Genomic DNA, 12,966 nt, shown 5'->3' with positions numbered 1-12,966 from the left:
TCTTCATAGTTAAAAGAATTTATGTCTTCATTTAAATTTCTCTTTAAGCTTTATTAAGTTAACTTTTTAATTAATCATTTATTTATTTTTTTACTATTTTATAATAAACCTAAGGCATGATAGTTTACTAAATAACACTGGAATAAAAGTTACGGACTTGCTCATGTGTAATTAATGTTAATAAATGTTCAGTACTGAACAATATAGTTCTAGGATGCTGATTCATTCATATCAAAATATAAATTAGTTAATCTGTTGAAATTTCTTGAATTAAACTTGTCAATATTCGGTTTTCTTTATTTTGATAGCTTTTTAATATCAATTTTACGCTTAATTTTTTCCAATCCTTTTGACTAAAGTAAAAAGCTTGTATTCAAACAAAGTGAACAAAAACATTTCAATGCCATTCTTTGTTTCTCCAGATGCCATGTATATCCCCTCTATGTGTGTCACAGCCATCAACACTGTCTAGGTTTTAATCTAGTGTTTAAGAAAGGATAAAAATATGTGACTTAAGTAACTGAGATTACTAAAAGTGATATACTCTCCCCCTTTAATATTGATTACTCTCCCCTTTCTCTCTCTCTTTTTTGCCAACATACAACAACAAAATGAAGGGGCTGTATATTTAAAAATTAAAATGTAGGAATATTTAAAAGAATGTATTTTACTTTAGAATTAAAAAATAAAACATTCTCAAGACAGACATCTGTTAAATGGGAAATTAAGTGAAATTTAAATCAAAAATGACATTTTTATCATAAACATTTGTTAAGTGTGAGATGAGTAAAGCAGCTGAAAAATTTTAGAGCAATCATGTTAGTTGGAGAAAAATCCATGGCCATATAAAATTGTGTGGTGTCTTACTCAAAGTTGAAGAATTTCATACATGATCTCCATTATCTGTTTATCTAAAATCTGCGGTATTTAAAATAAAAAAAGCCTGTTCCAGGCAAAAACAATAAAGGAAGATACTTGATGATTGAATAACATTTTAGAAATAAATAGAGCCGTCTGTGAAATGTTATTTTTGAAATTGAAAACGTTACTTTTTTGTTCCACGTTCGCTTTAAAATAAAATGACTTAACTAGAATGTTTGCTTTGCCTGATGACTGTGAATAAATGAATGTAAGTTGTCCATTAGTTTCTCAATACTTATTTAAGAAATAATTACTCTATTTGTGCCTAATTATTCATTTAAAGCTGAGAAAGTTGCTCATACAACAATTTCAAGATTGTGCCTTTTATTTCATGTAAAACTTTCCAATGTTGTAAGGATTTTTTTTTAATAAGAAACTTTTCAAAAGTTCTTTGATCTAGACTATTTCTTTGATCAGTACACTTAATTAAATATTAAATGCATTACTAATTTTTAAAAAATGAAACTGCAATAAGCACACTTTTTCTAAATGGAGTTTTCTTTCCTGTTGTATAATTATGCAACTTCTTGAATAGGATATATTCAACAAATGGCTGAAAACCCTTAAAAGTAATAGGAGATAAACAACATTTTTAAGTTATGTAATACTATATCAAATTTTAAATCAATCTTAATTTCTAATATTGTCTATTAATTATAGGGGGAAAATTGTGTTTCCTTTCATTTTTTAACTAAACACATCATGCAGTTTTTTGAATTACTATACAACTTATTTGAATTGGCAGATGAAAGTTTTAGCTTAGCTTTGTGAAAAGGCATCAATAATTGTGTGCCTTATATACAAGTTATAATGGTGTGAATCAAATGTGAGGATGATTTATATACTAAATAAAAGTTCTTTTCATCTTTAGAAGATATTTTTTCACATCTCTTAACTGTAAATAAATACTTTAAACAGTCACATAATTTTATTTTTTCAAGTATCATTCAATACACACATGATTGATTACATAGAGTATTTTTAAAATTTTTGAGTCTTGGTTGCTTCATTATACATTTTTATGATTTCCTTATTGAAATGGAAGTTTTATTTTTTTACAAAAAAAAACTTGTTTGTTTGTTATTTTTTAAAAAAAAAAGAGATTATAATGTAAGGGAAATTTTTAATGTTATTTAGAGCTTCTCTCTTGACATTGTTTGAATTGTTTCTTTCAGAAAGAGCGTACATCCGATGGACCACTTATACCTTTTCTGAATTAATCGATTCATTTACTGATGAAAGCATTTGAGAATTACTGTAGTTACAAAATGCTATAGATTTTTCTTAGAATGTTTTATGTCTGCTCTATAAAGAATAATTTGTTGCTTTTCAATGTGGTCTATTGCTGCATCAGTTGTTAGTTACAAATATCATTTTTCTTGGCCCTTTTTTTATTTTATTATTTCTGTAACTGGACAAAATGGTTCTTCTTGTGTTGAAAATTCATGGTTGAGTGCATTATTCTTATTTTGAAATTGTTTTCACCTGGATGTTTGTCTGTCTATACACTTGTTTTTGCATTGAAATAGAATTTTGTAAAACAACACTAGTGTATGAATTCAACCTTTTGTTTGTTTTGCAACCTTGAAGCAAAAAGTGTGATATTTTGTAGTGTCAATGTGCTGAATCCAAATTTTTAAGCCATTTACTTCTATCAGATAAGGTTCTCTTATAAAATCACTTTTTATGCCTTGTATAATTACTCGACTCTCATCACATTTTCCTTATACTATTTTACCTTCAAGAAAAATAATACAGTGAAGTAGTATCTCTTTGAGTAGCCACCCCTTTATATAGTCATTTTTTGTGGCACAGATTTATTGGCCCGTAGACTTAATGTTTAAAACATCCCTCACAACGGCTGCCAAGTGAGTGCACGCATCCCATTTTTCAGGAAAATTTATTCTCTTCCTGTTTCTAATATACAGCCTTTCATTTAAGGAGGAGAAGTGTTATTGGCTGTTAACGAATTCCAATAATTTTGGAGTAAAAATGTCACTCTTGCTGATTTTATTAGTTGGTCAGTGTGCGTGTGTGATTGATCTGGGTTGCAAACAACACTGTTGAAGAATAGTTTTATGAATCTCGAAGAACGTATTGAAGCTCTGAGCAATACAAGCACGGAAAACTGGCAAGAGTATTAATGGAGCACGATTTCAAATTCTTTTCAAGCATGAAACAGCAATGGAGTACCTTGATATTTAGGGTAATGAATGAGAGAAACGTCTTCTGGTTTACAAGTTTGCTGAAAATTAGCGTTTTTTTAATCAAATCTAAAATTAGATTGATTTAAATTAACTGTTAAGTTCGCTACCTGCATAATTGTAATTTTTAGAATAAATTATTTTTTGTGCCTTTCAGGTTAAACTAATTCAGCCTCAATTTTGTAATTGTCAGCAAGCTAAATTTTCAACCGAAGTGATTTTGGGGTTTTGGGGATAACAGATAAATTCATCAGAAATTTCCGATGCAATCACAAATAAATTGGTTGGAAATTTACATTTTGAGCTGAAAAACAAATTTAAAAACAATCGTTACAGAGAAAAAAACGTAGGCACAAATTGTACTCTTTCTTTGAAATATGTAAAGAGCAATTAAATAAAGTACTATTTCCTCTTTAGAAAAGTCTCAAACTTCATTTTATGTGTGAAACTTGCTTATATTATGTGTTGTAGAAATTATATTGTCATTGCAACGAAGGTGGCTACCCACTCTGAACGACCGAAATTTTAGGGAATGGAGGGGTGGCCGCTCAGAGAGGTTTCATTGTATTTAATTTAATTTACGCAACTTGCTACATTTAGTATGGGTGTAAAAACATGTAGAAATTATGCTGTAAGGAAAATAAAATGTATTTGGGGGGAGGGGGGAGTAAGATTAATTCAATACTAAAAAAAAGAAAAATTTGATTGATGACAGTTTGAAAAATGCGTTTGTTTCTATATTAACTTCATGTTAAAGTAACATTTGAAGAATCTTCTTTGAAATTATCATGACTGAGCCATTAACAGCAACTCTCCACAAACTCAAGAAAGAATTAAGTTTCATTGCAATACCCCTCATAACTAATCATTCCATACATTAGTGTAGGCTCATTTCTATGTGAAATACTTTAAGTGAAAATGGGGGGGGGAGGGGATGAGTATTTTCACGTTGAGATGTTGTTTATAAAAAGCAAATTATTAATTTTAAGTGAAAATGCGGTTATAACAAATTATAAAATGTGCTTTGCTGGAAATTTTAACATCTGCATCTGTCACATGGCAATTTTGTTGCCAATAAATGCATTTACAAAATTCAAACGAGGGATAAAAAGTCATGAAGTTTTTGAGTCTAGAATCAAAAGCTACTGGATGAATTACAAAGTTAGTGTTGATAAATAAAGCGTCATAATGGGATTCTGATAAGTTATGGCTCAACCTTGACAATGTTTACATCTTTTTGAGGAGTTCAATGCAAAAGGGATGTGTTCTACATGAATTTGAGTTGAAATGCTTTCGCAAAACTTATACAAAAGCAAGCCAACTCAACTTGGTACCAATCATCCTTCCCTACAGAAGCTCATTTCATAATTTATAGCCTATGTCACTCAGTTACAATGCACTTTTCATGTACTGAAAGAATTTTTCAAATAGCTGTGATGGTTCTGGAAATTACCTCAAACATATAAACCACAAAAATCCGGTTTCTCTCTTTATAATATTAGTGTAGATTTAAAAAAAGAAACATGTTCATATTGATGTAAAACACTTTTTAACAGCATTTAAACTCAGCTCAATGAAACAAATCTGCATTGATCTTCACTGATTTAACAAAATCTGAAAATTTATGCAGGTCTGTTCTAACCCAGAAAGAACACTTTAGGTTGTCCAAGTTTTGTTATAACCCCGAAACACTAACTAAGAAGGTTTGTGTTTTGGGTATGACAAACCTCATTTTCAGCTCTCCAACTTTCATGTCATTTTTGACCCTTTTAGCTAGTTGAAATGGGCGACTGAAATTCATATCTCAAAAAATAATATAAAAACTGAGGTTTTGTGTTAAAACTTTTGAAGCATTTTTATTGTTCTTGTGTCCACTATTTTGTTTCCTTATGACTGCTGTTTCTATTTTGCTATATGCTATGTTGCATGTAACATAAAATAAAAGCACCATTCCTGTTTCAGTTTTCAATTTTGTTTCTTACAACTGAATATTTTGAATACAGTACAATCTTTATTTTCTCTACTAACTGGGATGAAAGGCAATCCAGAAAGTCAAAAATTCTTGTAATATGCATTATAAGCAAAACAAGTGCTTAAATAAGCAGGTTTTTGGTTTATTATGATAAAAAATCATGTTTTGTTAAAAACATAATATAGAATTGTGTACAAGACATTAAAAATATAAAGGTAATTTTTCATATTATTTTTTAACAAAGAATCTATCCTCAGTCTCCTAATTCAAACATGCGTATTGTTTCAACGAAGCACATTAAACAAACATGAAATCTTTATAAGATCAAAATAAAAAGTAGATGCTTGTTGTGAATATAGGTAAGCTCTTGCTGTCATAGTTTAAAGTTATATTTATATGAACATAAAATTTTTAAGTCTACAAATTTAATCAAGATTATCTAGATAAATGAGGTTCTATTGTAGTCTGTTTCATATTTATTTAGTTTTTCTCATTTCCACTTGGTTTTCTTAAACTGTAATTAATTTTATACTAAACGTATTTGCAAATCATGTTGTAAACGTTTTTGTTTCAAACAGTATATTTTTTAATTATTTTATATTTAATTTGAAATCAAAACATTTATTGCTTGTTAGTGTAATTAGCATTTAAAGTACTTCTGTTAATGTTTTCTTCCCCTCTAATAACAGTTTAGATGATTCCTTCGAAAATGAAATCCAAGCCGAGATTGACAGTTTAGATAATATTCCAGAGGAAGAATCTCAGTTAATGTATAAGGGAGGCGACCACGTCAGTTGTGAAGATCTTCTGGAATTTGCCTTAGATATACCAAATACACGAAGGTAAAGTGAAATTTTCTTCCCTTTTTCCCTTGCCGAAAAAAAAGTTATAAATAGTTCTCTGAAAACTTCTCTATTGAGATTTTTTTGAATTGAATATTTTTCTCATTTTTTAGCATTATCTTGTAATCAAGGATACCTCTGTAGGAGGTTACAGTGACCTTGCAAAAATATTCCTTTTTTGGCACATTTTGTCTAACGATCCAGCTAGTTTCATGACAGTAGTACACTTTTTTTTTGCTTTTCTACTTTGCTGTTTCTTATATATAGAAGAAAGTATTGAATTCATATGAAAAAGTCAAATTTTGATGGATATGCACGTTTTGATTCGTTCCGAGTCCATTTTGACCATTTTTGGAAATTTTATACCTGTTTGACAGTGTCCTGTGTGACAGTTTTTTTTTTTGGTCGCTCTATCTCAAAACTACTGCATGAAATTGAACAAAATTTGGTACACATATCTGCCCCTAAATAAATTGGTACCCATTAGTTTTTGTGCCAATTTCTTTGGGGGGGGGGTGAAGCAGTTGAAAGTTTTCTGTGTCACGTGGGACTGCTATTTCTCAAAAAGTGACAGGACGAATCAAACAAAAGTTGGTCCATATATCTACTCTAGAGACTGCAGAAGGTGATTCAGTTTTGGTGGCAATATCTAAAAGGAGGGGGGGGGGGGTGAGCAATCAAGCATATTTCCTCATTACTTGTAACTGCTATATCTTAAGAGGTAATGAATAGATTTAAACAAAAATTGGTACAAGAGCTAATACTTAGAAGTTATAAAAGCTAGTTCGAGTTTGGTGTCAATAGCTCTGGAGATGTGCAATTGAACGTTCTTCATTGCAACTGGTATTTCTCAAGAAGTAATGTTATGATTAAGATGAAATTTGGAACAAAAGGACTCTACTAGGAAACAGGGAAAATTCAATTTTAAAATCATTCCAGGGAGGGGGGGGTATTCACCTTTTGAGCGAGTCACGCTGCTTAATTAAACCTACAATGAAAGATAAATCAGATTTAAATGTTTTCATCTACAATTGCCTTGAGAAAGCCTTTCTTACAATACAAGACAAACCTACCCATTGCTGGTTGCGTGCTCATAAGTAGTCATTTAACCTACAATGTTGCACAAAAAATAAGTTATAGTTCAAAACATGTGCAATATCATACATGTTCTAAAGGTTGAAAAAGGTCACGTTTCTGTTTCATATTCATTCTTTTTGTATTTTTGCTACATTATTAAGGTAAAATCTGGATAATAGTTCTTGATTAACTAAATGTAAGGGAAACAACATTCCAAGAATAAAACTTAATTTTCTAATTTAATTTACCATCATTTCGAAAATTTTGTGTTTCTGAATTCTTCTTTTTTTTAGAACGCAAGGTCGTACTCGAGGAATTGACTCTGATGAAGTTAGAATTATGCAAAAAGTGTTGGCAAAAGAGGTATGACTTATAATTGTTGAATTTTCTTTTTTTTTTTTCTTTGCGTGGCAAGTGTGTGCATTTATTTGGTACACTAGTTATATCTAGCCTCATCCCTCACCTATAGACTTTTAGAAAAATCCTATCATGAGACAGTTATCAAAATTGATTTTGAATCTCTCTCTCTCATTTCTCATTCTTTCATGTCTTTTTTAATGGTTTCTCTGGGCTCTCCGAAAGGATTTGTACAAGTAATTTGCGTATTGTGACAAATCACAGAATGTTTAAAGAATTAAGATTTTTTTTTTTAATATGAAGATGAAGCCAAATTTTTTTACCGAACTTTGAAAAAATAAATGATTGATTCATCATATTCTTATTTTTCAAACACAGAGCGTACCAAACAAAATAGTTGAATTTATTCATGTAACTCTTTTATTTGTGTCTGAGCAATCAATTTTAACCTTCCTCTGTATCTGAAAATGGTTTTCTTATTAGTCTCTAAAAAAAATTAGGCATACCTGCTAACTTTTGCTCATTTTGACCGTGATTATTTTATGCGCAGACTTTATTTTTATGCATTTCTTTATCCCAAGTGCCTAAGATTTTTCCAAGCCAGGGGAAATTTTGAAACTGCTGCATTTACTCCTTCAAGTTTTTCTGTCAAGTTTCAGTGAGAAAAAAAAAAAAAAAAAAAAAAAAAAACAGAAATAGGGTACATTTGCTACCTAAAGCAAGGGCCCTTGACTTGCTCCCTCTAAATCCGGCACTGTTCAACTTGTCTTTTTTTTTTAAATATTTTTCATAAAGACTTATTTGCTCATTGTTTTGCCACACCCATTCAAAAATTTCTATCCAATTCCCTCAGAGTTTCACCAAATTTAGTCTTAATGTATACCATACACACTAAAAACATAGTTCATGAAGATTTTTATAAAATCAAATTTATCTAACTGTTAGAAACATATAGAATGGTGATACATTTCTACAATTTCTCTTTGGGAAGAATAAGGCAAAAGTTTACAAAACTAGTGAGTTTCTCAAATGCAAAGATTGTTTTCATCCTTTTTCAAAGTTTTGACAATTATGTGAGTTGCTACAAATGTGGTCATTTTTTTAATAATACTAGATCTAAATATGTTTTAAGCTGGGGGTGGGGGTGATGTCAATTAGTTTTTTCCAGTAATTGTAAAAAAAAAGGTTCAAATAATAAATAAACAAAAAGTGAAATCAAACTTTGAAAAAAATTTATTTTTCAATTGAAAAAAAAAAGTACAAATATATTACATGCTAGTTCCACCCGGCTAAGGGGAAAACTATATTTCCGTCAGTGGACTGTATTTAATGTAATGTACTGGTTCCAGGGCCGGCTTTAGTAATTCTGCCGCCCTAGGCGATATTGTCAAATGCCCCCCCCCCCCCATTGAATAATAAGTCTTTACTAATAATAAAGCTGAAAGTTTGGCTGTCAGGATCTCTGTCTGTCAGGATCTCTGTGACGCGCATAGCGCCTGGACCATTCGGCCGATTTTCATGAAATTTGGCACAAAGTTAGTTTGTAGCATGGGGATGTGCACCTTGAGACCATTTTTTCGAAAATTCGATGTGGTTCTTTTTCTATTCCAATTTTAAGAACAAAATTATCATACGATGGACGAGTAAATTACGAAATCATCATAACATGGAACCATAACATGGGCACAAGCCAATTGGCGAGAAAATTCACCATGCATTATTTGTAAATGTACGAGCGAACCAAAAGATCTTTTCATTTTTCTATTACGGGGAAAGCCGTGCGGGTACCACTAGTAATAATATAAAATACAATGATATCTCGCTTATTCACAACCTCTGTTATACGCGTTTTTCACTTATGCTCATTTTTTTCACTGGCCCGGTTAGCGATATAGGAAAACAATGGTAACTCTTATTCATTTATATGTGAAACCTAAAATGCAACTTTCAGTTACGTGCGATAAAATTTTTTTCAAGTTTTAGTTAAATCGCTTATTCACACTTTGCTTCTGTCTCTTGGCCTTTATTCCAATGTTCGGATTCTTCCAAAAACGCTTTCGTTTTAGCACAAGTGTGCAATTGGGGGTGGAATTAGTCTTGTAATTGACAGCAAGAAGGGAGAATGGGTTACATAAACACTAAAAGGTTGACGGTAGTGGTCAAGCGGTAAGCATTGACAACATATTGAAAATCTTTTGCATCCTCGTAAGAATATAACGTACTGTACAGTGCATAAAAAATGACAAAACATGCAACTTCAAATTTTACATTTTTATTAAATTACAATGCATAAACGGAAATTATGTGCGTGTTTGTTCATTAGTATTAGCAGTGTACTATTAGTATTACTATTACTGATGTTAACTTATTGCATTTAAGCTTTTTTTTGGGGGGGGGGGGCTTTTCACTTGTGCACGAATCTCATTTGTGCACGAAAATTTTGTTGTCCCCTTTCGAAAATTGTGTTGACCCCTTTCGTCATGTATAAGTGAGAGGTCACTGTAATGATATTTTAATAAAATAAAAGTAATAGTAAAGTGTTTACAATTAAAGGGAATTTCTAGTTAATTCCAAACTGGGTTTTGCATATCCAGGCACTGGTACACACTTTAAATTGTATTTTTATAATCATTAAAGTAGTGCATCTTATGGTGCTGAAACAGATATTAATATTTTCAAGTGATTTTTAAATCGCGCAATTTACGACCTCAAAAGTAAATTGAATTTCTAGTTAAATTCTGAACTATGTTTTGTATATCCAAGCACTGGTGCACACTTTAAATTATTATTATCATTATAAATATTTTTTTTTAGCATTGAAGCAGTGAATCTTATGGCACTGTGACAGATATTAATACTCTTTAAAAAAATTTAAATTTCGTAATTTGCCGCCCCTAAAATCTGCCTCCCTAGGCGGCCACCAAGGTCGCCTACCCCAAGAGCCGGGCCTGACTGCTTCAATGTGTTGTTGGTGACAAACAAATAATTTATTTACAATAAAAGTTTGGCATTAGATGATTAAAGTATAGGATAAGCTTGTACCCTTACTACAAGTTGAGATTGGGAGTGAGTCCTATAGCTCCTTCTGTTGACGTTTGAAAAAAACATCTCACCGAGGGGTGGTGTTTTCCCTTTCACGCTTACTACCCCAAAGAGGCTTTAGGGTTGCTTGGTAAAGCCAAGACCCTAAGCATTGCTGTTCATCGCCCATTCATCGCTCGTAAGTGCATGCAGAGGCATTAACTCATTCAATTATAGAAATCATTGTCAAATCAGCATACATTTTTTACGCATTGGAATTTTCCCAAGTGGGCAACAATGAAATATTTAAGAAATCTATATATGTTTTATTAAGTTTAATTTAGTTGTTTTTAAATAAGTCTTTCTGTTGAAACTATTTTTTAATTGATTGCTGTTAAAAATAACAAACATATTGCAATTAATTTCAATGATTTATACATATGTCTTTCAGAAGCCAGTACTGTTAAGTCAAATTTTTGTTAATTTTTATTTCTGTGGGTTTCAATGGGACAGTTAATAGTTATTAAATTGGCACAGACAAGTATGTGAAATAATTACTATTTACTTTTCCGATCAAATTAAGAAAACTAAAATTTCAAAATGTAATGCCTTAAAAGACATTAATTTTCTCTCTCTTCTTTTCTAGGACTAAACGGTATTGACTTCTCTGAGAGACTCATATAATTTTGTGTATGTAGGATTTTACTAAGAAAAGATATATTATTGATTTTAAATTAAATATAAATATGATTAAGTTATTTTTATATGCTTTAATCAGAGATCATACATCTTAGTTTTAGTTAATACCATAAGCAAAAATTTTGCTATATTTTTTTAAAAAAATTAATGGAGACCACACAGAAATGAATTTTCCAGAGTCCCTAAAAATCACGGCCTGGTGTTGCACTAGTTATCTTGACTATTCTTTCATTCCTTTGGGGGAGAGAGAAAAAAAACTTGTTTCACATGACACATATTAACACTTTAGAAGAGATTTTCAAAAGAGAGAAATTTAGTAAAAACTACACCATCAGAATAATGACAAAAGATACTTTCAGTGCCCCTCTCCCTCCATCCCTAAAAATTCCCATTTGAATAAAGACATCGATTTTTAAATAAAAGTCGATCTTTCCCTTTAAAATCCTATCTCAATTGTTGCTTTGTTCCCTGACAGAGTAAGAAACCAAGATCATGTGATGCACATCCTTCCTTCATTTGAGAAATATAGTTGAACTTGACATTAAAAAAAGACAACAGTCTCAAAACAACGTCAACAAACCCTTCAAATCTTCATTGGAGTACAGTACCTAAAAAGCTTCATTAAGGTGATGGCAACAGTCGCTTAAAATCCCCATCAGAAGGAGAATAATTATTCCTATATAACGTCAAGGGTTCTGTAAAAATACCCATTACAGTAAGGAGACCTAGTTGCTAAAAACTCCCATTTGAATGAGGAAAACAATATTTAGAACTGTGCATTAGAAAAGGAGAAATATTCTCCAAAAACCTGCATTTTAGAGTATAGACATCAGTCTCTAAAAACTTCCTATTTTGTTTGATTCTAGTTCAATACAATGTTTTAGAAGTTTCTTCTGTCCTTTTTAAATGTTTTTTTCTCCCTTATTCAGATTGTTACTCCGGAAGAATGTCTCATTGCTTTAAATGAAACAGACTGGAACATGCATAATGCAATCAAGTACATGCGTTTACAGTGTATTTTGAATTCACATCTAATTCCTGTTAAAAACCTCAAACAGACACTAGTGAAATGCAGCTGGGATGTGCGGCAAGCTGCTAACTACCTCCTCGCAACTCACAATGTTAATGAAGACACAACAGAAGTATGACAAGTTAAAAGTTCTCAATTTGAAACAATTTTCTGCTTGAAAAATGTTATGAGCATTGTTAAAATTCCATAGTTATTAATTAATTCGTTCAAAGCTAAAGTGGATCAAATCGTTCATGCACTTGATCGGCTTCAGCAGTGAACGCCTCACATATTGATTGGCATGCTCCTCTGAAATATGATGCATGTCTTGTTTAATCTAACTGTACATTTTGTTGAAGCAATTGTTAAGATCATGATAGTGATTGTTACTATCAATTTCGCCTGTGTGGAATTTTGAACTGACATTTACTGGTTACATTTAGTTATACAATAAAAACAATACAAGAAAAATTATTCAAATCTGATTTTCCTATACTTTTAATGTGACTTGTGAAATTGAATGTAATAGTTTAATTTTCACATCACACCTATGCATAGTTTTCATGACTGTGTTTTGTATCATGTAAGTGCATTATTATCTGTCTTAAATCAGTTTGGGCTTTTAAAAAAAAACTTGAAAAATGCACCTGAACTTCTAAACGACTTAGCAGTCTGACCCAGAAAACCTTGCTCAGAAGTGTAATGTATCAGAAGAAAGTGCTTTCATATATTCATGTGTTCAATTGGTGCATGTTTTTGCATTTATTTATTTGTAGGCTTAAGAAAGTCATGCCTTGTTCTCCTGTACAGTTAAAATTGTGTATGCAGTAAGTGTTAAATTTGAGTTTCTTGTACATCTGAAAC

The 12,966-nt window shown here is 31.1% G+C and overlaps 1 protein-coding gene across 1 annotated transcript in view; it reads left to right on the top strand.

Moving 5' to 3' along the window:
• LOC129233413 (activated Cdc42 kinase-like) overlaps positions 1 to 12,383 on the top strand; it is a 77,201-nt gene extending 64,818 nt beyond the window's left edge. The window contains 3 exon segments of the mRNA XM_054867443.1: positions 5,787 to 5,939; positions 7,310 to 7,379; positions 12,023 to 12,383. Of these exon segments, the coding sequence (XP_054723418.1) occupies positions 5,787 to 5,939; positions 7,310 to 7,379; positions 12,023 to 12,241 (442 nt within the window). The 3' untranslated portion in view covers positions 12,242 to 12,383.
• Positions 12,384 to 12,966: the final 583 nt, after the last annotated feature.

Source organism: Uloborus diversus, unplaced genomic scaffold, assembly GCF_026930045.1.
Source record: "Uloborus diversus isolate 005 unplaced genomic scaffold, Udiv.v.3.1 scaffold_393, whole genome shotgun sequence".
NCBI classification, from domain to species: domain Eukaryota; kingdom Metazoa; phylum Arthropoda; class Arachnida; order Araneae; family Uloboridae; genus Uloborus; species Uloborus diversus.
The sequence above is the reverse complement of the archived record's forward strand: the minus strand, read 5'-3'. Positions and strand labels throughout refer to the sequence as shown.